Source organism: Anabrus simplex, chromosome 8 (assembly GCF_040414725.1).
Source record: "Anabrus simplex isolate iqAnaSimp1 chromosome 8, ASM4041472v1, whole genome shotgun sequence".
NCBI lineage: Eukaryota > Metazoa > Arthropoda > Insecta > Orthoptera > Tettigoniidae > Anabrus > Anabrus simplex.
Window position 1 is genome coordinate 71,557,312 of NC_090272.1, and position 25,815 is coordinate 71,583,126.

Consider the following 25,815-nt stretch of genomic DNA (forward strand, 5'->3'; position numbering starts at 1 on the left):
ATGTGTGTCTGCATCATAAAGTTGTTTTCGATTGAGCATGGCAGTGTACGAGCCAAATTCTCGGCATTTGCAGGAGGTGTTACTGTTTTGTTTCAATATGAAGAAAACAGCGGCTGAGTCTCATCGAATGCTCTCACGTACGTATGGTGAGGACGCTATTAGTGGAAGCACGTGTCGTAAGTGATTTCAACGCTTCAAGAACGGTGATTTTAACGTTGAAGACCGGCATAGTGGTGGAAGGGAGAAAGTTTTCGAAGATGCAGTATTGGAGATATTGCTGAGTGAAGACTTGCGTCAAACTCAAGAAGAATTGGCACGATCAGTGGGAGTGACACAGCAAGCCACTTCAAAACGTCTCAAGACCATGGGCATGATTCAGAAAGAAGGAACTTGGGTCCCGTATGAGTTGAAACCAAGAAACGTTGAACGGGGACGAAAAATGGGTTCATCACGATAACCCTAAATGCAAAAAATCATGGGGATATCCCGGCCATGCTTCAACGTCGACGGCAAAACCGAATATTCACGGCTCCAAGATCATGCTCTGCATTTGGTGGGACCAGCTCGGCGTCGTGTACTACCCTTGTATGAGGTGTTAAAACCAGGTGAAACAACCACAGGTGCTTGCTATCAAACGCAATTAATGCGTCTGAGCAGAGCATTGAAAGACAAACGGTCGCAATACAGCGAGAGGCACGATAAAGTGATTTTACAACACGACAACGCTCGACCCCACGTTGCAAAAGAGGTCAAAACATACCTGGGAATGTTAAAATGGGATGTCCTACCCCACCCGCCGTATTCTCCAGACATTGCTCCCTCTGATTATCACCTGTTTTGATCAATGGCGCATGGCCTGGCTGACCGACAATTCCATTCTCATGAAGAAGTCACAAATTGGATTGATTCATGCATCGCTTCAAGAGATGAACAATTTTTTCGACACGGGATTTGAACACAGCCGGAAAGATGGGAGAAAGTTGTGGCCAGCGATGGACACTACTTTGAATGATACATGTGTAAGTAATCTGTTTCATTAAAGCCTCCAATGTTGGGGACACAACGGCAGAAGCAAAGTTGTACACCTTGTATGTCGTGTACATATGCGTACTATGAAAGTTGTATCTACTGTTTCTGAAGATGAGAGGAGAATATTAAAAGATGTGAAAAGCATGAGAGAACAAATGTGAAAACTTTTTGCACTTGGGCTTATAAAATAACAGTGTATTAAAAGGTGTAAAAAAAAAAAAAAAACAGAAGACAACAGATATGAAAACATTTTCACCGGAGCCCATGAGTATCAGTATATTATTGCAGCTCTTCCTAAAAGAAATGTAGCCGGGCTGAGTGGCTCAGACGGATCAGACACTGGCCTTCTCATCCCAAGTTGGCAGGTTCGATCCTGACTCAGTCCGGTGGTATTTGAAGGTACTCAAATACGTCAACCTACTGTCGGTAAATGAAATTAAATGGTGTATGGCTTTTAGTCCCGGGAGATCCCAGGACGGGTTCGGCTCGCCAGGTGCAGGTCTTTTGATTTGACTCCCGTAGGCGACCTGCGTGTCATGATAAGGATGAAATGATGATGAAGACAACACATACACCCAGCCCCCGTGCCAGGGAAATTAACCGATTATGGTTAAAATTCCCGACCCTGCCAGGAATCGAACCCGGGACCCCTGTGACCAAAGGCCAGCACGCTAACCATTTAGCCATGGAGCCGGTACTGTCGGTAGATTTACTGGCATGTAAAAGAACTTCTGCGGGACTAAATTCCGGCACCTTGCGTCTCCAAAAACTGTAAAAGTGTTTAGTGGGACATAAAGCAAATAACATTAAAAATTAAAAGAAATATAATGTACTGTTAACTGAAACCTTATATTTAGCACCAGTGGACTAATAAACATTGTTTTCTAGTCACACCAACCATGATTTACTCAGAGGTTACACTCACCCATGTGCAAGAGAATGACGCTGGTTGCCATCTTGAATGCGACAACACTTCGGCAATAGCCGGCATTGGTTGGGACTGACTCAAGTCGAAACAGCAAGATGCAGAACTTTAACATTCATCCCAAATATACATGCTTGAGATGCAAATTATAGTTTTGTTTTCATTATTAAGCAATTTCATTATTTTTTCCATATCCATAACTAGGCTATTGCAAGACATGTGCATCACAGTATTCAGCTTCCTATGATTATATTACTACTCCTTATGTTTGCTATCAACAACAAATACTCACCACCCTTGACTGTACAAATCTACAGAGAATAAATTTCTGGCTCAAGTGCAAAATACAAGCACAAGCAGGTTCACTGGGTTATTCAGCAATCTAACTGCCAAGTTACACTGAACTTGGCTCAGGCTAACAACTTGCTCCTCTAAGGTGCAATTTACCCTATGAAGTTTAGGAATTCAAGGTTTTTGCTGTTATCATACAACTTTCCCCGGCCTGACTCCTGCGACAAAGGCTCTTATTTGTGTAGGAAATCACATTCCATTCACAAGGGATGACAAAGATCATTTTTAGGGCTGGGAAAAACGTGATTGTACTACATGGTAATAGCAAAAATTAATGACGTGATAAGTGAGGTATTTTTATGTAGATTTAATACGAAGGGAATCGGGACTCTGAATTTATAATGTGCTAAGCAATAAAACATCTTAATGAGGAACGCACCAATGAGGTTTCACTGTATAACAATGTACAATTGCTGAGCTCCAACAGTTGGAAAAATAAATTAGCTTTGTTCCGAAACCCAGAACAAGAGACTGTGCCACACAAACCACAGGTTAAATTACCTCTAGCTCTTATCTTATCTACTCAATGTCACCTATCCAATGACTTTATTCTTTGGAGTTGTATTTACAAATGGTAGGTTACTTGTGGAGCAGCGTGAAGGCCATGGTGCGCATGTCCAGAGCAGCTCGTGGGTTCATCTCAACCTTCTGTATAAGCTCTAGGAGGGTTATCATATTCAAAGGTAGGCCCCTCTCTTTAAGCAGCCCAGCACTATCCTTGTAACATGCCGTTAAGAAATCTGGAACCATTCTTCCAGCCCACAATACATCCACACAACCTGGAAAACACATCATTGTAAATAATAATAATAATAATAATAATAATAATAATAATAATAATAATAATAATAATAATAATAATGTTTAATGCGGCAAATGGCCAAAAGTAATTATAGGATATATACATGAATTATACCTTACTTAGTTCAGGATTTACAAATCAAAAAGTGATGATGAATAAACTGTAGAACTTGCCATGTTTTTAATTCAAAATCATGAATAATTTGAACTTTTCTCATGGTCCCTAAAATTGCAATACTACAAAATTAACAAGATTTGTCTTTAATTCAAATATTATATTGTTTGCTTTGAATTAAAAATACCATGTTAGAACTCTCATATTTTCAGAAAATGTTGTTTATGGATGATTGAACACCACCTGAGCAGAAGAGAGAAATAGTGTAAAATCATGTTGGTACTGGAAACGGAACTGTATATTTTATGAAGTTAAGAAAAGGTTCAAGCTCTTGGCTATCTGAGGGTTTGTTCCTTGAAGAGTCTTCTAGGTGCCAAACTTTGAGTTACAGCAACTGTAGGGTTGCCACCTGTCCTGATTTAGGTGGGACATTCCGAATTTACATGTCAAGTCAGGATCATATTGTTACCAGAGGAATACATTTCTGCAGAAAGGGTGCAAACTGTACTGGCATGGAAAAAGAGGGAAACAAGGAATGGAATGGCATTCATAATCAACAAGAAAATCGATGCTATGGCTGATATTGAATATATTAATGAATGAATTACTAAGCAACATCAGAAAATCAACAAGAACACCCTGACCATTGTTCAGGTTTATGCTCCACAGATTGGGTGAAATCAGGAAGAGAAAGATGATTTCCTTCAAGAATTATAGGACGACGTCGAATAAGACAATACTCTTCTTATGGGGGACCTAAATGCTCACGTAAGAAATGCAAGGACAGGGTATTAGGCTGTGATTGGTCCTCATGGTATGGAAATAGGAACCACGTGGGCAAATGACTCCTTGACTTCTACATACAAAACACCTAGTTTTAAGAACACCTGGTTCAAAAAGCAACTGAATCATAGGATCACAAGATTCAGCTGAAATGGGACATTTATTGGAGATTCTTCCCTTTCTTTTCCCGTTTGCCATTATCCTGCCCCTGCCTCCAAGCATGAGCATGGATTCCATACACTCGTCCTCAATGCCGCCCGCCTTAACTGCACCGCCAATCAAAAATCAAACTCTCTCCATTAAAACAGTCACTGTTGCCCAGGAGATTATTGCTACATTGCCCTAATGTCATCTGAGGCCATGTCACAACAACTGGCGAGAGGTGCTGGTGCAGGGTAAGGGCTCACCCTGTTCCGGCCCAGTCTCCTTCATTATGGCGAACTTGGACACCATCATTAGTGGCAATAGCTGGGATGTGGTTCCACAACAGCCCACGCCATCATTGGGCAGAACTTCAATATTTGGTTCGTGGTGACGATCCCCATGACTATCCCTCTCAAGGTAGTGGGAGAGACGTATCTGAGAGTACTTGGGAGTCAGGGGGACCCCACCCTGGCATCGGCAGTGGCGGCCACTCTTGCCATCAACCGTCACCATTCTACGAAGTCCACAATTACCTCAAGAATTATTTTCTTCAAAATACCTTGTGAAACTCTTCATCAAGAAATTTTCTGACTCCGATCTCTAAATTTCAAATTTTTCTCAAATGCTAAACTTCAAAAACTGTATCAACCGGAGGTACACCCACTCCGTTCATTTAAAGTGAGCACCGTTCAGAAGGCCATCTGTCATATAACCAGTGAAACTTATCTCCGAAGAAGTTTCGAACTTTGTCTTCAGATGTATCTACTGTCGACTTATGTGCCCCCTCTGTTGGGAGGATGTACCATTAATTTTCAAGAGAATTTTTGTATTCATAAGTTTTCTAAACTGAATTGTTTGTAGATTGTTTTTGGTGTTCTAATGTGACTAGCACTTCTATCTCTTCCCTCCTTCTTAAAATTTTATCCAATCTGGAATTTTTACATTTATTAAATCAACAAATTGGAATTGTACAGGACTTCGGCCCAGAGAGTTCTGGAACCTTCCTCTCCGCTATAAAAGCTGGGACCTTTTGTGCCATGTTGTCTTTTCCATCACTCCAGTCAAGAGATTTAGAGTGTGTTTGTAGAGGAGGCAAGGGGGCAAGCCTTGCTCATCAACAGAAGGCCCACCAGCTCCAGGTAATGGCAGACATCTTTTAATCATGTAATAATCTCAGAAAGCTAACTTGAAAGGAAGGTTTCAAAATTCAAAATGACCAGTGAAACTTTATCTCCGAAGAAGTTTCCAACACTGTCTTCAGATGTATCTACTGTCTACTTATGTGTAATTTTCAAATGTCAATTTTCAAACAAGTCTAAAGACCTTATTCTAACTTAGGGAATAAAGAGTGTGAACCCTCTTTTAATTCTCATTCAACTTGGTATTGGGGTGACTGTGATTTTGTAAAAATGAAAATTTATCTCTTCCTTTTGTAATTTAAAATGTTCTGTTCATCAAATCATCTCTGTAGTAATGGCTTAACCTCTGTAACTTTGGGTCATAAATGCATGTAGGGTTTTAAGAATTTTCAAGTGAACTTCAAAGGAGTGCAAATGTTCGCCTCCTGACGTTTTGGTTTTCCACCAACATATTAAATCCTTTTTTTTCTTCTTCTTCTTTTCAATAAGGCCAGGTACAATGGGCACTTATTGCCTCTGTTAATATTTAACTATTCTTATTTAAATGTGACTTAGACTGTAAAGTGAATAAGAGAGTGAAAACTGTTTGTAGGTATTTGATCGAATGTAACAGTTAGATTATGCCTTGGAGAGGCTTGAATCTTGTAAATTTTGGAGAGTAGACTCAAGACGCTCTTTCGAATGTGGTAAATTTTGGAGCCCCATCTCCTTACTTGTAACTGATTGGAGCAGTAGTGCTCTTAGTAATAGTGTAATGTTTGAGCTACCTAACTCATCTCTTAAAAATCATTATACTGGGCGAGTTGGCCGTGCGCGTAGAGGCGCGCGGCTGTGAGCTTGCATCCGGGAGATAGTAGGTTCGAATCCCACTATCGGCAGCCCTGAAAATGGTTTTCCGTGGTTTCCCATTTTCACACCAGGCAAATGCTGGGGCTGTACCTTAATTAAGGCCACGGCCGCTTCCTTCCAACTCCTAGGCCTTTTTCATCCCATCGTCGCCATAAGACCTATCTGTGTCAGTGCGACATAAAGCCCCTAGCAAAAAAAAAATCATTATGTCTATTGTACCTGATCTCTCTTAGGTTTTCAAATAACTATTGTAATAAGAGCTGATGAGCTCCCTTTCTGTCTATCCAACTGTTATTGTTTAAAAAAGTTTAAAATCTGAAAAGAGAGAAAAAAGGAAGGAAAAAAATCTCAAATTTTAGAGTTTTAAATTAAGATTTGATCTTTTCTCTGTCCACCCATTCATGCCCGCACCTTCTTACACCTCTGTGCTTCACGGAGAGTCCGTAACAATTATTATAATATAACCAGAGCCTCCCTGGCTCAGGAGTCAGTGCGCTGGCCTCTCTCCGCTGGGTTCCGTGGTTCAAATCCCGGTCACTCCATGTGAGATTTGTGCTGGACAAAGCAGAGGCGGGACAAGTTTTTCTCCGGGTACTCCGGTTTTCCTGTCGTCTTTCATTCCAGCAACACTCTCCAATATCATTTCATCTGTCATTCATTAATCATTGCCCCAGAGGAGTGGGACAGGCTTTGGCAGCCGGCACAATTCCTGTCCTTGCCGCTCACTCCATTCCTGACCCGGTCAAATGACTGGAAACAGGCTGTGGAATTTCATTTTCGTTATTACATAAACAAGTCAATAAGTATCTGCAATTTTGCCCTAATTGTCTTTAGGTTGGCTCTGTGGTGTTGTGTGCTCACCAGCCGCTAGATGGCACCAATGTCCACATCTGTGGTAGGTTTCAGCGTTATCACGTCAGATCAGTACAGCTTGCGCCTACTCATTCTCTTTGGCTTGCGCTGTTGCGAAGTAATAACGGCCGTGCCACTCTCTGTTTGCACCAAGGAAGAACAGCGTTCCATAATCCGTTTTTTGTGGTCTGAGCGGAAATTCATAGAAGACTTTCAGCAAAGTACGGGGGAAATGTTTTACCACAGCGAAGTGTTTACCAGTGAACTGAACAGTTCAAAAGGGGTCACACGAGCCTGAAGGATGAGGAAAGATCCAGACATCCATCTGCAGCCGTAACTGATGCCAATATTGAACAAGTGCGTGATATAATCCTGATAACAGACGAGTGACTGTTGAAGACGTGGCAAACCATATGCACATTAGTCATGGTTCTGCATATGAAATCATGCATAACAGCCTTCCCTTTCACAAAGTCTCTTTGAAATGGGTTCCAAAACAACTCAATGAAGAGCAGAAGCGCAATCCTGTGAGAATCCATCAGCACCAACTGTACCGTCATGCTAATGAAGGTGAAAAGTTTCTGAAATGGATCATCACATATGAAACTTGGGTTCACCACTTCGAACCAGAGAGCAAACGTCAGAGCATGGAATGGAACCATTCTGGATCCTTAGTCAAAAATAAATTCAAGTCAATCTTCTGCAAGAAAAGTGATGCTCACAATGCTGGAACATTACCAGAAAAAGGGGGAACGTTACAGCAATATGCTGGTTAACATGCTGAAACCTGCAATTCGCAACAAACGCAGAGGTCGATTGTTGGAAGGAATTATTTTGGTGCATGACAATGCGCATCCACATACCATCGCTCACACTCTTCAGATGCTGCGTTTCGAAGTGTTGGAGCATCCTGCGTACGGTCCCGATCTCACCCCATCGGATTACCATCTGCTTGCTCCACTTAAAAATGCTCTTAAGAGGCCATTGATTCAGCTCCGAACAATAGGTGAAGGAAGCGGTGTATATGTGGCTTGCTGTGCTATAAAAAACCTTTTTTTGCAGAGGGTGTCAGAAAGCGTGTGAAATGGTGGACTATGTGCATTGGAAAGCAGGGTGACTATGTTGCAAAATTATACTCTTTTTGTACTCTTTTTGTACTCTTTTTGTAATAAATTTAAAAAAATAATTGTAGATGCTTATTGACTTGCCCTCTTATTATTTCTATTCTCCCTCAATGGATCTATATACTAAGATTCAAGATTGCCATGGTTCAAAACTGGCACTGACCCCAACTTGGCAGGTTTGATCCTGGCTCAGTTTGGTGGAATACGAAGGTGCTCAAATACGTCAGCCTCGGGTCGGTTGATTTACTGGCATGTAAAAGAACTCCTGCGGGAATAAATTCCGACAACTTGGCGTCTCTGAAAACCATATAAGTAGTTAGTGGGGCGTAAAGCAAATAACATTATTTATTATTCAAAACCGGCAGAGGTAGTCAGATTTCTGAACAGTTGAAGAATGTTTCGACACTCCACTTCGTACTATGTTGACGATGCCCGATATCGGCATATAAAAGATCTCTAGTGACACATTTGATGTTTACCGACAAAATGAATCAAAATTCAGCTAAGAGAGATCCAGTTTATTTTGTAATGTGGTAGAGTACAACGGAATGTTGAAACTGCATGTAAGCAGCCTAAATGAAATATTTGTACACGGTAGCTGAGGTCATATCTTCTTCTTCTCCTCGAATGGGACACAGGCCAGTATTCCTTCATACGTAGTGAATGGGTGTGTTTTCATTGCAGGGACCAGACATTACAAGATATTAGAATCATTCTGTATTGACGGTTTGATGTAAATATTGTTATTGTTTTTATTTCCGTCATGTCTCTTTTGTTTTCCTTTTGTTCCTTCATTATGTTTTCAGCACAATTTTAGCTTGTATTATGTAGATTACTTTAACCCCCACCCCCCTTATTTCACTGAAGATGGCTCAAACAAATCAAAACATGTTTGAATATTGCTCCATCTAATGATGGAATTATGATTTGTATTAGGATACATTTAATTTTTCCTTTGTAAAAGGACCATACATGTCTGTTAGTCTTTCTCTCATCACTCTCAAAACCCTATGTGAGTGTGATTTTCCTGATTTCATCTCGGTCCAGTAGATTTGGTGATCCTAATTCCTTCAGGTCTGTCTGTACCTATTTGTTCAAGTGATCATATTTTTATTATTACTATTATATATATATATACAAAATTCGCTGGGGCCATCAGGGACCACGTTAAGTCTTGTTGCATTTGACACTGAACTTGACCTCCTTTAGAACCCAAATTTCCCTCATTCTTTGTGACGGGGCCTGCTTACGCTCCTCTGTCCAAGGGGCACCGTGTCTTCTCTTCGGTTGCTTGTCTGGGTTTAGCCCGTTCATCAATATTTTCTTGCAGAAGAGATCTCTGTTAAGGGCGTCTTCAGCTGAGACTTTTATTATTATTATTATTATTATTATTATTATTACTGTTATTATTATTATTATTATTATTATTATTATTATTATTATTATTATTATTATTATTATTATTATTAAATAGATTGTGAGCTGATAATGGTGCAATATTGTAGTGATAAGAGCAACTTTTACTGGGTGTAACAAAATTCAATACTCAAATTTCTAGAGATGATAGACGAGACTCAAAGAAATATGTTTTATTAACCTTCCGGTGGTCGCGCTCGAAAATATAACGCCAGTAACTTAGTCGCATGGATTACAATCGTAGCCCAATTTTCAGGTGGTATTTTATGAAGTATTTTTGTTTTAAAATATCAATTTTCAAAGTTATAAGAAGGCTGGAGTGTGATATATATACTAATCAGAGACAAGTATATTAAATATAAAATATTTTGACGCAGCATGGAAAGTTTACTTAATTTGAAATTTTTAAAGAAATTTGGTTTCATTTCCTGTAATGAATAAAACCATGGGATATTTGATAACAGATGAGCATTTTTCTAGAATTAATTGTTTATAATGTATTCAGTATTCCTATCGTATACAATGCTATAGCTATACAATGAAACCAACGCAAGTGAAGCGTTCTAATCTGAACCTGAGCCACTGTTCAGCACTCTTAACATTTCACACAAACCTTCTTCGTGTGCTCTTGACGCACCCAATCATGCACTTACTGCAATGCTGCCGGGTGCTCTTGTTCCTCTCGACTGCAAAGAAAACATCCTCCTACATGTCCTTTAGGTGATTCCGCTGGTATTGCAGTCTCTTCTTGAATGCCGAGTAGCAGCTATCCACCTACTCTTATCGCTAGAGCCCGGAAGTTAGGCAAGATGCCTTTTTCATCTAGGTGGATATATCAAAGTGTAACATAGAGACAAACATCCATCTGTCTTTCTGTTTACCCTCCACCTCTACCGCTTCAAGTGACCTGAAGCGTGAGACTGGGTGGGGGAATACAACTGGGGAGGATGACCAGTATCTCGTCCAGGCAGTCTCCCCTGCTATGCTAAACAGTGGCCTTGTGGGGCAGCTGGGAAGATTGGAAGGGACAGGCAAGAAAGAGGGAAGGAAGCGGCCGTGGCCTTAAGTGAGGTACTACCCCGGCATTTGGCTGGAGGAGAAGTGGGAAACCACGGAAAACCACTTTGAGGATGGCTGAGGGGGAATCGAACCCACTGCTACTCAGCTGAGACCTCCCGAGGCTGAGCGGACCCCGTTCCAGCCCTCATACCACTTTTCAAATTTAGTGGTAGAACCGGAAATCGAACCCGGGCCTCCGGGGGTAGCAGCTAATCGCACTAACCACTTCATTACAGAGACGGACGTCAATTATTTTATTCGTAAAATAAATGGTAAATTATTTGAAACGCTAGAAGTCATTAACTGGATGGGAAAAGATCATTTCGAAAGTTCGAAGGTCTCGCTTATAGTTAGGGACGACAGCCACTTTATGTCTCTATGCTAAAAAAAAAAAAAAAAAAAAAAAAAAAAAAAAAAGTGCCGGTAATAGCCTATTTTTTCCTTGCAACTGTTGTATTATTCCAGCTCCATGCAAAATAAACAAATAAAGTTTTCCTTAAGAATGACGTTCTGTGGTAAATTGTAATTTTACCGATTACTTGTTCAAAGCGTAATTTGTACTTGTAATTGAGTAAAATGTTTGTCAGGTAGGCCAATTCAGCCCAGTTACTTTTTTCTTCTACTGGTTACACACCGATTGAATGAAACTATTCCCAGTCCTGAGCAATATCGATAAGAACGAACAATCTTTGCAATAACTTCCACAAATATTTGATATAGACCTCCGAGTCTTTATCTTGGGCGAGATAAACTGCTGAGATAAACCCTTCCCGGAAGAAATAAATTGACAGATTCGTCGATTCGTTGCCGATATGACGTAACAACTGTCACGTGACTGCGGGGAAGAAAAGAATTTGAAAACAGAAAACCATTAAAATCGTTTGCCACTTTTTGAATTCAAACTGACTTATTGAAATTAAATGTAAAAATCGTAATGTAGCCTACTAGGTAGTAATTCTATAGTTAACAATATTTCTGACCAGCCTTATATCAACGCTGTCAAAAACAGCCGCTGTTGGCATTCGATCTCGTTTTGCTACCACTGACCAGGTTAGCATAGTGCGTTGCGGCAAAGCCAGTTATGGCTTTTTTTTAATTAAAAAGTTTAATCGTTTTTCTGGTTCTTATTTTTCTCATTCTTTACTTACGTTTCCTTTTATTTTCTAATTAAAGACGACACATACACCCAGTCCCCAAGTCAGTGGAAATAACTAATTAATGTTAAATTCCCCGACTCCGCCGAGAATCGAACCCAGAGCCCCTTGAACCCAAGGCCAGTACGCTAACCATTCTGCGCGGACAATAGATTTGCTCTCGGGAGACAGGACGTGGCTTGGAATCCCCGTCGCCCGTCCTCGAAGAGGTTTTCCGTGGATTCCCCATTTTAATTCCAAGAAAATACCGGGATGGTATCTTTCTCAAGGGCACGACCGCTTCCTTCCCATTACTTGCCCGTACAATCACACCTACAGTATTTGTATACCCACAGACAACACCCTCACACAGCTGCGCTGTACGTGTAGCTCACTGGGAAAAGCAGCTACAGAACTAGCGAGCCGAACATGTCCTCGGGCACTCCTGACACTAAAAGCTATACAATCATAATAGGGCCTGATAATAACTGTAATTATACACTACAAAGCGTATCTAAACATCTGCACCAAACGTTGGGGGTGATTCCTCGGAACAAAACAAGTAAAAATATCTATAGGCTATGAACCGATGTCCTGCAATGCGTTGGTACATGTCCGTTTGGTTCATCGATGAGGCCTCATTTGGAAGAGAGGGCACCATAAACTTGCCGTTACTCTTGGATTTCTAGACCGGGGCTCTTCAATTGTAATCACATTGGCTGAGTGGGCCTCGAACCAGCCCTCAGATCCAGGTAAAAAAAATCCCTGACGTGGCCGGGAATCGAATCCAGGGCCTCCGGGTAAGAGACAGCCACACTACCCCTACACGCGGGGTCGGCCCATGTTACTGTTATATGATCAATATAACTTCATATCAATAACAATGTTATCATTTCAGTTATTAAACATGCGTTGTACACAAGTTCGTTCCTCATCTCTATTTCCACAGGAATAAGAAATTCATACCTAATTACCGGGCGAGTTGGCCGTGCGGTTAGGGGCGCGCAGCTGTGAGCTCGCATCCGGGAGATAGTGGGTTCGAATCCCACTGTCGGCAGTCCTGAACATGGTTTTCTGTGGTTTCCCATTTTCACACCAGGCAAATGCTGGGGCTGTACCTTAATTAAGGCCATGGCTGCTTCCTTCCCATTCCTAGGCCTTTCCTGTCCCATCGTCGCCATAAGACCTATCTGTGTCGGTGCGACGTAAAGCAAATAGCATACCTAATTAGGCTATTTCTCCGAAACCCCATTATGTGAAATTCATGTATATGTGAGAAAAACCTATCGTTCGCAACCCTCTGGCAGAGTTCATTCTCCTTGACAGGCCTGCTGAAGACCGTCAACGGAACTCAATGGGCCTAGTGTTTTACATAAATGTAAGTCAAAGCTGATAACACTTACTCATTAATACTAGTACCAAGAAGAATGCCGGCTGTCCTGAGCGTTCCATTATAATATCCAACTCAGTCACTTCACTGTTAAACAAAAACTATCTCTAATGAAATGATGATAAACCTACAATACCATAAAAAGATAATCTTATCGAATGCCTGCACTGGGTGATAAGATAGCACAGAGGTGACAGAGTATTTCCTCCCACTTTCTTTCAATGAGTTCATTTTACCATCGATCCCGGCTCACTCCGGTGGTATCTCAAAGTGCAAATTGGGGTTGATGACGTGACTCAAGTAAATGAGTATCCGGCAGTTATCCGGACGGAAAAATATTGTACCAAGTACCCGTTACATCTGGTAAGGATCCGAAAACCCGGTTGCCCGTTACACGTACAGTGGTTTTCGGTCCTGGGTAAAGTGACAATTTTTTCCATGGCTCAAAGCGGGACACACTGATTCCGACAGCCTTCACATAAACGAGAGGTAAAATTTTGACACAGCTATTTTTTACACGTTAAAGTTGGTATTGCAATATTTCTCCACCACACACTTTAAGATAAAATTGTAATTATACAATACCTTCCCTTGTGATACATTCCAGTGTTACTCGTAGGCTACTTCTCAGAGGATATAATTAGCTGTAACAACTGTGGTGATGATTTCAAAAACTTATGAAATTCTGCGAAAAGTTAAACTTGATCATTAACAAAGCCTTAACAACCGGGAACACTTTAACATTTCCGTGGTGGTGGTGATTATTGTTTTAAGAGGAGGCAATCACTAACAGTAATAAGAGAGAAAAAATGGAAGGGGTCCGACACTTCGAAAAATGAAGGTATCGGCCAAAGGAAGACAAGGGCCACGAAGGACATGAAAATGAAAGTCTCCCTAGGCCTCCATACGTAATACCGCCGGGGTCTGAAAAGAATAAGAGTTGACCAAGGAAGGTCGGATAGGATAGATGAAAGTGAGAAGCTAGGCACAAGTAAGTGAAAGCAATGCCAGGATTCGGCTAAGGGCCCCGTGGTCGCCAACCCACGCTCCAAAGTTCAGAGCCAATGGAGCCCCTTTTAGTCACCTCTTATAACAGACAGGGGATACCGTGGGTGTTATTCTACCGCCACCACCCACAGGGGGATAACATTCCCGTGGTTCGAGGCATCCGTTAGCAGTGTAAAGCAATGTGCTTGTCCGAGTTGTTGTTTGACTTGTTGGTCAGATAAGGGGCGCAAACACTTTAGTAATTACACATTCAGTTTTGTCCGTGCACACCTGAATTTTGGCACTAAATATGTTTGGAGAAGTTTCGAAGCGCAGTCACATGAGCGAAAGCTTTGATTTTCTTTAGCTGTATGGTAAGCCCAGGCTCCTTCAGCAGCTTCGATTTCCAAGTCCTTGGACGTAGGTGTTGCACTCTTGAAAAGCTCGTCAATGCTTTGCTGGAACTTGCAGTACTTTCAGCAATTTATGTTTGGTAGAGTGCAAATGTTTGGTTATATCATGCCCACCGCCATGTGCAATGCTAAAAGCCGCCCCACAAGACCGACATCGAACATCACTGTCGGATATTGTTCTCTTAATAAATGGGAATTTATTTTGCAAATCCGTATTAAATATGCATTTGCGTTTAGGCATTGTGGAATCACAGAAAAGAAACCAAACGTTCCAAACCACACCACATCAAGCCAGGAAGCAGGAACTACAGTATTGTGAAGTCTGAAGGGAAGTTCGGAAATTTCGATATCGTGAATAATGAATCGATATAGATAAACGACTTTTTACCAGTTTCTACTGAAGTGCGATGTTTAAAATTGTCAATCTGCAAAGCGGGACATTTAAGCGTCCCCAGAGTTTTCGAGGGGACAGCGGGACAGAATGCCTATAAGCGGAATTGTCCCGCCGAATCCGGGACGTCTGGTCAGTTAAGTCCTGGGCGGACGATTGCATGTAAGCGTGGGGTTGGCGCATGCGGAGTAGGTTACGGCATACAAGTGGCCTCAGACCAGTGGCGTATGCTGAGTCCAAGACGTGGACTACCACTAGACTTAGGTTACCCATTTTCGATGGTTGGTTTAGTGAATGTCAAGCTTTGAGCTGCAGCCGATAGCCTGCTGTGCTTCACAAACTACTGCCCTGGCCTCTGCTACTGTCAATAACCAACACCTGATCAATTGACATGGTAGCCTAAGGTTTAGCAAATTGAAGTCCGGCTTTGTGACTAAATGGATAGAATGCTTGCCTTTGGTCCGATCGCCGCGGTTGAGTTCTCAGATCAACCCCTACGTACCGTAATTTCCCTTGGCTTGAGGACTGGGTGTTCATGACGTCTTCGCTGTTCATTTCATCCTCATTAGGTCACCACCAAACCTATACAGATGTCATGCACCATTATTATTATTATTATTATTATTATTAAATACAAATTTTGAATTTTACAGCATTACCAGAGGTGGTAAATATCGTTCACTGGTTTATTAGCTTCCTCGGGAGATCAGTGGTGGTGTCGACCCAAGATCACAGGTTCAATTCCAACCAACAAAAGAGAACACTACTCCTGAAAGATTGCATTTCATTTTAGCAGATCTACCTATAAAAGGAAAACTGTATTAATCCTATCACGGAAGCACTGCAGTGTCTTTCTACAATGATGTACTGTTTGTAGAAGTAACGGGAGTGAAATGTCAGCACTGTTATCCATGAGTATGAGGTGAGGAATTATGTACGATGAGGAACGCATGGCTGTTAGAAAGCAGTGGCGATCTGATAGACCGAACCCTAGCACACGTATCCCCGCGGTCCTCGCACCTATCGAGCATACCAGCAAGCCGCGCGACTTGCGTCGAGGGGAGAGGGACGTAGAGTCTGGGCTGTAATATCGTTCATCGATGCCTTGCCCTCAGAAATACGTGCAACGTTTTTTCTCATTACTTTGCAGTTTTGTAAATGGAACAATGTGTGAAATGCTTACATTGTAATGTGCTTTAGATTTCTATAGTTTTCATTTTTGAGGTTTGGGCTTCACCGATAGTCTTTGGTAGCGCTCAGTATACGCCACTGCCTCAGACACATGTTCCAAGTTTCATTGCCATGCACTAAGGACAACTAAGTCAAGAGAACAATAAGGGGTGTAAGCGCAATCAGACCCACGCAATTACCACCTTTATACAACTCTCGTTCTATAATGTATATGTATTCATAACACAATATCTGTAATGTATATCAGGCGTAGGATTATGAGGAAAAAATAAAATACCGTATATACTCCTCTTGAATGTATGTATCTAATTCTATGTATGTCATTTGTGTAACTTGTCTAAACAATATTGTAATCAAACATGACAATTCAATACAACTTAGCCCCAAGGCCATAAATTTCCCTTCCATCTCCATTTCTCACATCCTTTAGGGCCTACCCACCTCCCTATTCCAGCACATCTCCCCAACCCGCCCGAATCTCTTGGCCAGAGGGAGGACTCGCCCCACCTCCTCAAGGTGGGGGTGGGGATGAACACATCATCATCTTGTTGGAAATATCCACTTTCTTTCTCATTATCTGACAACAATTTTAAAAATGGTGCATATTTCTGCGGCATCTCTTATGAATTTACCGTATTATTAAAAATAAGTATTTTTAAAAGTAGGAGAGACCATAATATGAAATGAAGTTGGAGTTCAAGGGGACGCACTGGGGAAAATATTCATTTATAGGACAAGGAGTAAGGAATTGGAATAATTTATCGAAGGAAATGTTCAATTCAAGTTCTTCGAAAACATTTAAGAAAAGTGTCCGAGGACAGATTCGGCTCACCAGATGCAGGTCATTTGATCTGACACCCGTAGGCATCGTGATGAGGATGAAATGATGATGAAGACAATTCGTAGGGAGTCTGCCAACTGGGCGACAGACCCAAATGTAGATCATTGATGACTGATTGACTCTTATGCTGATATGGCACACCATACTCCAACTTTAGCATTATGCAAATGCAATGGAACTTCATGAATTAAGCGGGGATTTTCTGTGCTCCAGTAGTTCTGTGAAGCAACATGGCCACTTACGTGTTCGGCTCAATGCCTAAATGGTTAGCGTGCTGCCCACAGGGGTCCCGGGTCCAATTCCCGGCAGGGTCTGGAATTTTAACCATAATTGGTTAATTCTGCTCGCACGGGTGCTGGGTGTATGTGTCGTCTTCATCATTTCATTCTCATGAACTTGCCCTCGGACCCGGCACTAAAAGCCATACGCCATTTCATTTCATACCACTTAAGTGAAACCATGTTTCATCAGAAATAAGTATTCAGACCTTCTAATATCCAATTATAGAAATTACTCGACAAGGGCTCTTAATTCATGGACGATATCGGCAGTTATTCTGTACGATTTCAAATGTAAAAGTTTAGTAGCCGGTTGGGGTGTTTTTTTTTGTTTTTGTTTTTTGTGAGTATTCTAACGATGGGCTAATTTCAGCGATTTTTTCTCGGTTAGAATCCTTCATTCAAGCTTAGGAATTGTATCGTTTATGGTCTGTTTATGGATATAAACAACACTAGAGCATCCCTCTGCGCAAATCTAACATCGGCCTCCTAAACCACGAAAAGTTCGCTATCTGAAGTAGGCTACAGCCTACGGAGTGTGAAAAGAATGATATTCATTCGACGTTATTATTCGTACGAGGTGAGGTACAGTGATCTCCTTGTTCTTAATTTGTTCACAAGACATTTCGCTAATTGAAGCTGCGATGCCAGTAAATGTCATGAAATTGTCTACACACCTCTTTACACGACTTGGTTTTTATATACGTGTCATACATAAAACTCACGGGAATTGAACCAACTTTTCCCGTGATTTTAAAATCTGCGGCCGTGAAAGTCATTTCTGAAATACGCTACATAAAACTATTTGTTGAAGTGGGAATTTTTGGGTTGGTATTCCCATGGTCTAATACACTGATGTAAGTAAAGCAAACGCAGCTTTTAATGAACTCATCGCTCTTAAAACCCCTATACACGACCGAATCTGCAGCGTGACGCGAGTTGAATGGTGTGTCAGTGCGCATCCAGTCTCTACCGCAGTGACGTCCCACTGGTAGCAAAGCAGGGAAGGCGGTAACATTTCTTCCGCTGTAAATAGCGCGCATCGTTCAAAATTTACTTATTTAGGGTTGGACAAACAATCGAGAGACCGCTAATATATTACTATAGTCAGTTTATTATTATGTCATTCATACTCCATGCCTTGTACATTAGCGTTATATCTCTAGCAGTTCGTAATTTTTGACATTTTCTTGGACTTTTTAGTCTGTTGAGCTGTTTTAAGCGAATATAAGATCTTGTTTGTCAAATGTGTAGGGTTCCCCACTAAGGTAGTTACTGTGAAGGTCATTAAATTCTTTCTCCAGTATATTTGTAACTGTCAGTAACTTGTCACCGGGACTCATTAAATTTCCTCTTGAGACCATTTTGACCAGTCTGGTCGTTCGTTTGTCGCTTCTGGCTGCTGAACAATTGTACATAAATAGGAATAGTCGTTACATTACTGGCTATAGCGCTCAGAAGTTTCGTATTTCAAGCCGTCTTGATTAAGAGTTTCTTATGATAGCACAACTTCGAAAGCTTACGTGTTACGTGTTTTGGAGTCGTATTGAAATACATCATGCCCACCTCACCTCTGATTTTCAGACCGAATGAAAATAGTAGCATTGGTTTCCTCGTTTTCGCAATTCTTTCCGTTATCATCAACCAAGCTTTTGCTTAGATGAGCAAGCATGGTTTGTGTAAAGCAATAATCATCGTCATTGTCATCAGCATTATTACGTAAATTATAACAATCATGTAGTGGCTTAAACACAATTCGCTGTTGTCGACTGTGTTCTTATTCTGAGTAAATACAGCAGCAGAATGTTTGTCACAAAATGTACCACCATAATCTAGGTTTGAAGTCCAAGGGACTTCGATGATCATAAGGACCTCCCGTGTGTAGGGCGGTTATACAACTCGGTCGATTTGTCGATATCCATTTCTAAAATCGATCGGTTCTACTGTAGGGGTCTTACTAATAAAAAGTCCTTATACCGCTGTTTAACTCTTGTTTAGTTATACAGTGGATAAACCCTGTATAAGCGTTTTACATTTTTCTTACTAATAAACGAGGTATACGCATTGTATTACTACACAGCACGTATACACTCGTTCCAAGGCGTAGGAATCTCTTCCTGCAGTTCACTGACGTATTTCGCACGTTCACCGCCTTTATGATCGCTTCTGCTGGTTATCTACGAGCAAAACTTTCCGGAAAGTCGCACAGTAGCACGGCATATCGAAAAGGCAGTGGCAACACTAAGTGAGACATCTGGAAATTCGCTTATACTGATGTCAACATTTCTTCAGCTTGCTTGTGTAATGAACGCCAAAAAAAGAAATGGAATGGCTTAAGAAAAGATCAATAGCTCCTAACTGGGATAGTACGGAAAACGTAAGCAATTGTAATTGAATCGGCGGGTCGAAAAGGGTACACATTCCAAAATCCTTACTTTTCAGGAGAAAGGAAAACCTGTTTTGTAGCTAAACGAAAGGTTAGATCAAAAAAGTTTCTATTAGGCATTTATACACCACATTTCTACGTATTCAACTACAAAGTATGGAAATCATATTACGTACGGTTTTCAAGTTATACCATTTTTTATGTCAAGGAATACGTCCCTTTTTATACTCAAATTTGAGAAAGATCTAAGATCTTTGTAGAGGCAGATAATGTATAATAAACTCGCAATTTAAAGTCTATTAAGCAGTGACACCTTAATACACAAACATACGCCCAACCACAATTTCTTTTATAGTTATTCATAGTCATTCCGTGAGACAGCTGGAAATTGACTTATATTGATATCAACATTTCTTCAGCTTGCTTGTGTAATGGACGCTAAAAAAATGGAAAAGCTTAAGAAAATATCAAAAGCTCCCAACTGGGGTAGTTCGGAAAACGTGAGCAATTGTAATTGAATCGGCGAGTTGAAAAGGGTACACATTCCAAAATCCTTACTTTTCAGGAGAAAGGAAAACCTGTTTTGTAGCTAAACGAAAGGTTAGATCAAAAAAGTTTCTATTAGGCATTTATACATCACATTTCTACGTATTCAACTACAAAGTATGGAAATCATATTACGTATGGTTTTCAAGTTATGCCACTTTTTATCTCGAGGAATATGTCCCATTGTATACGGTAGGTACCTACTCAATTAAGAACAATCTTTGTAGGGGCAGATAGTGTATAATAAACTCGCAATATCAAAGGTCTATTAAGCTGTAACACATTTTTACACAAAAATACGCCCAACCATCATTTCTTTTATAGTTATTCATTGTCATTCCGTCTCTTTAAAGTGTTTTACTTGACGAATATGTCTAGCTTCCATAACCTCTGAATGGTGCACGGTACCGTATGTCTTCTATGTTTAAAATATCGTGAAGATCATCAACGTTATCGTCATTCTTTCAACGTGTGTTCAATGTTAAATGGACAAGTCGAATATTTTACAACGATTATATTACTGTCGACAATAAATACCACGAAAATAAACTGCTCACTCGTTTCTTTTTTCCCGCTACACGCTGCTATACAACGCTTATACAAGGGTCCTGGACTGTATAAGCAATTCAGTGAATAACTATAACAGATGTATACATAGGAGGCTTATACACGGTTTATTAGTAACGAATTTCGCGTAAACGGTGCATAAACCTTGTATAAAAGTTATACACCGTTTATTAGTAAGACGGTAGTTCTGTAATAATATTTGTATGACTAAATTCTTTTCTCTATAATAACCACTTTTTAGCCCAATACTTTCTCTTTTGTATCGACTTCTGTGACAACAAAGTCAATGCAATTTCTATTTTTTGAAACGTGGGAAATGAAGAAGCCATGATCACGCGTTTTCAGAGCAGAGCGATCCTCTGTGCCAGCCAGCCAGCCTATCGCAGATCAAGGTCGTGCCCAGCAGATTGTGTTGTGTGGATAACACCACCCGATTTACACTACCCAGCAGATAGTGTCGTGTGTAGAGGTATTTACGTTTTACAAATATAATGTAATGTAATGTAATTCACTGCACTACACTCGACACAGACAAGCGGACACTGGCTGCCTCGGAACTTGTTCTTCGTGTACAATACACCACATGGGTGTCCGACTCCTTGATTAGCACAATGCTCTTCGCTTCAGAGGGCCCCCGGGTTCGATTCCCGGCAAGGTCGGAGATTTTAACCTTAAATGGTTAATTCCAGTGGCCTGGGTGTTTGTACTGTCCCCAACATCCCTGCAACTCACACCAACACATACAACACTATCCTGCACTATAGTAACACGCAGTATCCTATATACGGCAGATGCCGCCGAGCCTCGTCGGAGGGTCTGCCTTACAAGGGCTGCACCAGGCTAGAAATAGCCCCATGAAATCTAAAAAAACACGCAGGTAACACCCGTGTTTTTCCGCTCAGCTCGCTTGCATCATCATCTTCCCCATAGGTTGTTCTGCTATCCAGCAGGTCCAATCAGGGTTGTAACCTCCACATTTCTCGATCTTCCTTTCTTTTTCTAATGCTGTCTAATAACTGATATTGTCTCCTTCCCCTTTTATCATCCCTTCCACTGCTTCTTGTAGTAAAGTATTGTGTCTTAGATTATGCCCTATCCATTTTTTCTTCCTTTTTTTTTTTTTTTTTTGATTAAGGTCAGCATGCTCCTTACTTCTCCCACTCTCTTCAGAACATCCTCGTTTGATATTCTATCTTCCCAGCTTACTCTTTCAATTCTTCTCCAAATCCACATCTCAAATGCCTCTATTCTACTCTGTTCCTCCTCCCTTAATGTCCATGTTTCAGTGCCATATAGAGCTATACTCCATACGTAACACCTTGCAAGTCTCTTCCTCAGATCTTTCTCTTGCGGGCCACAAAACAGTTTTTTCTTGATGAAGCTTCCCTCGGCTAAGGCAATTCAAGCTTTTGTGTCTGTTACAGTCTTCATTCACAATACTTCCAAGATACTTAAACTTATTCACCTGTTCAATAATTTCTCCCCCTATCTTGATTGTTGATTTTTCACCTTTACAAGTATCATGCATTTAGGTTCTTTTTTTTTTTTTTTTTTTTGTTTATGCTCATTCCATACTCTTCACACTTTTTGTTTAATTCTCTCAGCATTTTGTGGAGGTCCTTCACATTTTCAGCTATTACTGCCATATCGTCAGCAAATCTTATGCATTCAATTCTCTTACCTCCAATGTTGACACCTCTTTTACAATCCAAATATTCACAAATAATTTCTTCCAAGTAAATATAAATAAGTTAGTAATGGAATGGTGGATGACTTTTAGTGCCTGGAGATCCCAGGACGGGTTTGGGTCGCCAGGAGCAGGTCTTTTGATTTGACTCCCGTAGGCGACCTGCGCGTCGTGATGAGGATGAAATGATGATGAAGACAACACATACACCCACCCCCCATGCCAGGGAAACTAACCAATGATGGTTAAAATTCCCGACCCTTCCGGGAATCGAACCCGGGACCCCTGTGATCAAAGGCCAACATGCTAACCATTTAGCCATTGCCCTAATACACAAGATGGCGTCGGGAAGGGCATCTGATCGTAAAAGGGAGGTTAGGCTTGCTCTTACGCGAATCCACATTTCCCTACTACTCAAGATGGCGTCGCGAGAATTCACATTGCCCTACTACACAAGATGGCGTCGGGAAGGGCATCTAACTGTACACGTGAGGTTAGGCCTCTCCATGACGTTAGCCTTGCTCTTACAAGAATCCACATTTCCCTAGTACTCAAGATGGCGTCGCGAGAATCCCCATTGCACTACTACTCAAGATAGCGTTGGGAAGGGCACTGGCCGTAAAAGTGATGTTAGGCACCTCCAAGATGGCAACTGTTGCTGTCGGGAAGGGCATCTGCCCGTAAAACTAGGCCGTGAGTTTAGGCATCTCCAAGATGGCGACTGTGAGGTTAGGCCCCTCCAAGATGGCGACTGTGAGGTTAGGCTTTCTCTCTTATGCAAAATCCGGCAGGGAAAGTATGTATGCTAGGGGTCAATGACCTTGCCAGGGTCAATGACCTCGGGTGCTGACTCAGCGCAAAGAAATGCTGATGGTTATTTGTTTTAGAACATGCAGGGCCCTACTACTGATAGGAAGAAGGGGAGAATTGAATATCAGGTTGGAAATACAAAACCGGAATAGGTAGACCATTTCAAGTATTTAAGATGTGTATTCTCTCAGAATAATAAGTAAGTGAGATTAAATTATGGTGCAGCAAAGTTAATGCAATGAGCTTGCAGTTGTAGTCAACAGTATTCTGAAAGAAAGAAGTCAGCTCCTGGATGAAACTATCTCTACATCAGTTCTGTTTTCAAATGAACTTTGCTGTATGTTAGTGAAAACTGGGAGGTCTCAGGATATCTTATTCATAATTTAGAAGTAAGGGATATAAAAGTATTGAGAAGACTGCTGGCACAAATGGGTGGGAACAATGACTGGAGGTAATTCAGAATGACCCTATAAAGGCTAAGTTAGGAATGAACATAAGAGATGAAGCGGAACGCATAAACTGGCTTCGGTGGTCAAGCAAGGCAAATGGAAGAGGATAGGTTACCTAGGAGAATAACTGACTCAGTCATGGAACATAAGAGAAGTAGAGGGAGACCAAGATGATGAAGATGGTGGTGGTGGCTAGATTCAGTTTCTTATGATTTAAATAAAAGAGGTATGGAACTGAACGAGGTTACAGAACTAGTTACAAACAGAGGTGTTTAATAAATTTACAGAGGCTTGCAGATGAATGCTGAAAGGCATAACAATCTATAATGAAGATGTATGGAAAGGACGTTCCAGTTACAAAATATATGAAATAGAACATAACTGCTTCTACAATAATTTTCATTGTTGTCTGTCAGATGACAGTAAGACTGACACCAACACAAAATTAATTAACATCCATCTTTCTCGACTCCTCTGGGTCTTGTGGTTCTGATAATCCTTCCTCTGTGTCAAATTACCAATAACAATAAATAGCTTTCCACGCCTGTGTGTCAGTATGTTTATTATGAAGAATCTGAGTATATGGCAATATGATTACAACTTACAATGAAAAAAATAAAAATATATTTTTCTTGTGAGTGTAAGCAGCATAAAGGACACATTTCGTGTTATAAAAATGGCCGTCACATTCACAATTTGCTGCTCTAGGCCCGGGACTATATCTTAATACACTAATGTGGATACTATGAACAACAGGGGTGAAAGATTACAGCCATCTAACGCCTGTTACTACTTTGAACCAGGAATTAATTCTACCAACAATTCTCACTGTGGCCTGATGGTTGACATAAATGCCTTTGACTGTAATAATCTACCCCCAATCTCATAATCCCTTAGTATATTTCCTTTGGTACTCTGCATATGCCTTCTCAAGATCTTCCTTTCTTGGTCTGTTTACCGTCCAGGGTTGGTTTTTCCCTTGGATTGGGCAAGGAGACCCACCTCTACTGCCTCAAGGACAGTGTCTTGGAGCGTGAGTCATTTGGTCGGGGATACAACGGGAGAGGAGGACCAGTACGTCCAGGCGTCCTTACCTGCTATGCTAAATAGGGGCCATGTGGGAGATGAGAAGAATTGAAGGGATAGGCAAAAAAGAGAGAAGGAAGTGGCCGTAGCCTTAAGTTAGGTATCATCTTGACACTTGCCTGGAGAGGAAGTTGGAAACCACAGAAAACAATGAGGTGGGAATCAAACCACCTCCATCTAGGTGACCTCCTGAGGCTGAATGGATGCTGTTCCAGCCCTTGTTCCACTTTTCAAATTTCATGGCAGAGCCGAGTATTGAACTTGGGCCTCTGCGGGTGGCAGCTAATCACACTAACTACTACACTAGAGGCTGTTGTTCTCTAGATCTACAAAATATAATAGTAACATATAAAACATAACAGTGACATATAAAAAGATTTTTAATCTAACAAAGAAATATATATATGAGAAAGGGTTGCATTTTATTTGGTATTTGCAGTAATATACAAATTATTTACACAACAGAATAATATGGTCAGTCTTGCTAAAATTCAGCTCACTTCATATTTCTGATGAACTGAAAGTTTTAGTGACACTGATTATACCAGAGAAGACTTCATCACTGTTAGAATTATGAGGGATGATGCCCCAGACACTAATAAATAGATACTGTATTATTGAAACTATTTATTTATAAAAGAGTCATTCAAAATTTGACCACATAGGCGTACAGACCATATGCCCAAAACATTGAAAAATGAGGTAAGCTAACAGCATGAAAGTGAGGCAACATACAGTAGATGAAACAAATATATTCTTTAAAAAGAAATTAAATTTTAAATACAAAAGGCTAGTAATATGTCAAAGATGTCAGTTGGTCCTGTAATATTTGCATAGTTTTGACACAATTTTGGGCTTGGAAAGCAGGTTATTAAAGATAGCACCATCACAGTGTTGAAAGACTCAGTATCCATCCGCAGAAAAAAATAATCTCTGCAGCAAATGAATCCACCATTGTACCTTATACACTCTATTCTAATATTTTAAAATTTCATTTACCTACTATTAGCTTTGTCAATACAGATCTATTTACATTTCTTCCTCTCCTAGTTTCATTTTAGAAAGTAGCATTA

At 40.8% G+C, this 25,815-nt stretch overlaps 1 protein-coding gene across 1 annotated transcript in view; it reads right to left on the minus strand.

Annotated features, from left to right (window-relative positions):
• The window catches only part of LOC136878799 (uncharacterized), a 140,301-nt gene extending 127,070 nt beyond the window's left edge, over window positions 1-13,231 (minus strand). The window contains exons 1-2 of the mRNA XM_067152281.2: window positions 13,124-13,231; window positions 2,889-3,084 (exon numbers count right to left, since the gene is read on the minus strand). Coding sequence (XP_067008382.2) covers window positions 2,889-3,084; window positions 13,124-13,172 — 245 coding nt within the window. The 5' untranslated portion in view covers window positions 13,173-13,231. The remainder of the gene's footprint in view (window positions 1-2,888; window positions 3,085-13,123) is intronic.
• Between the last annotated feature and the right edge of the window lie 12,584 nt (window positions 13,232-25,815).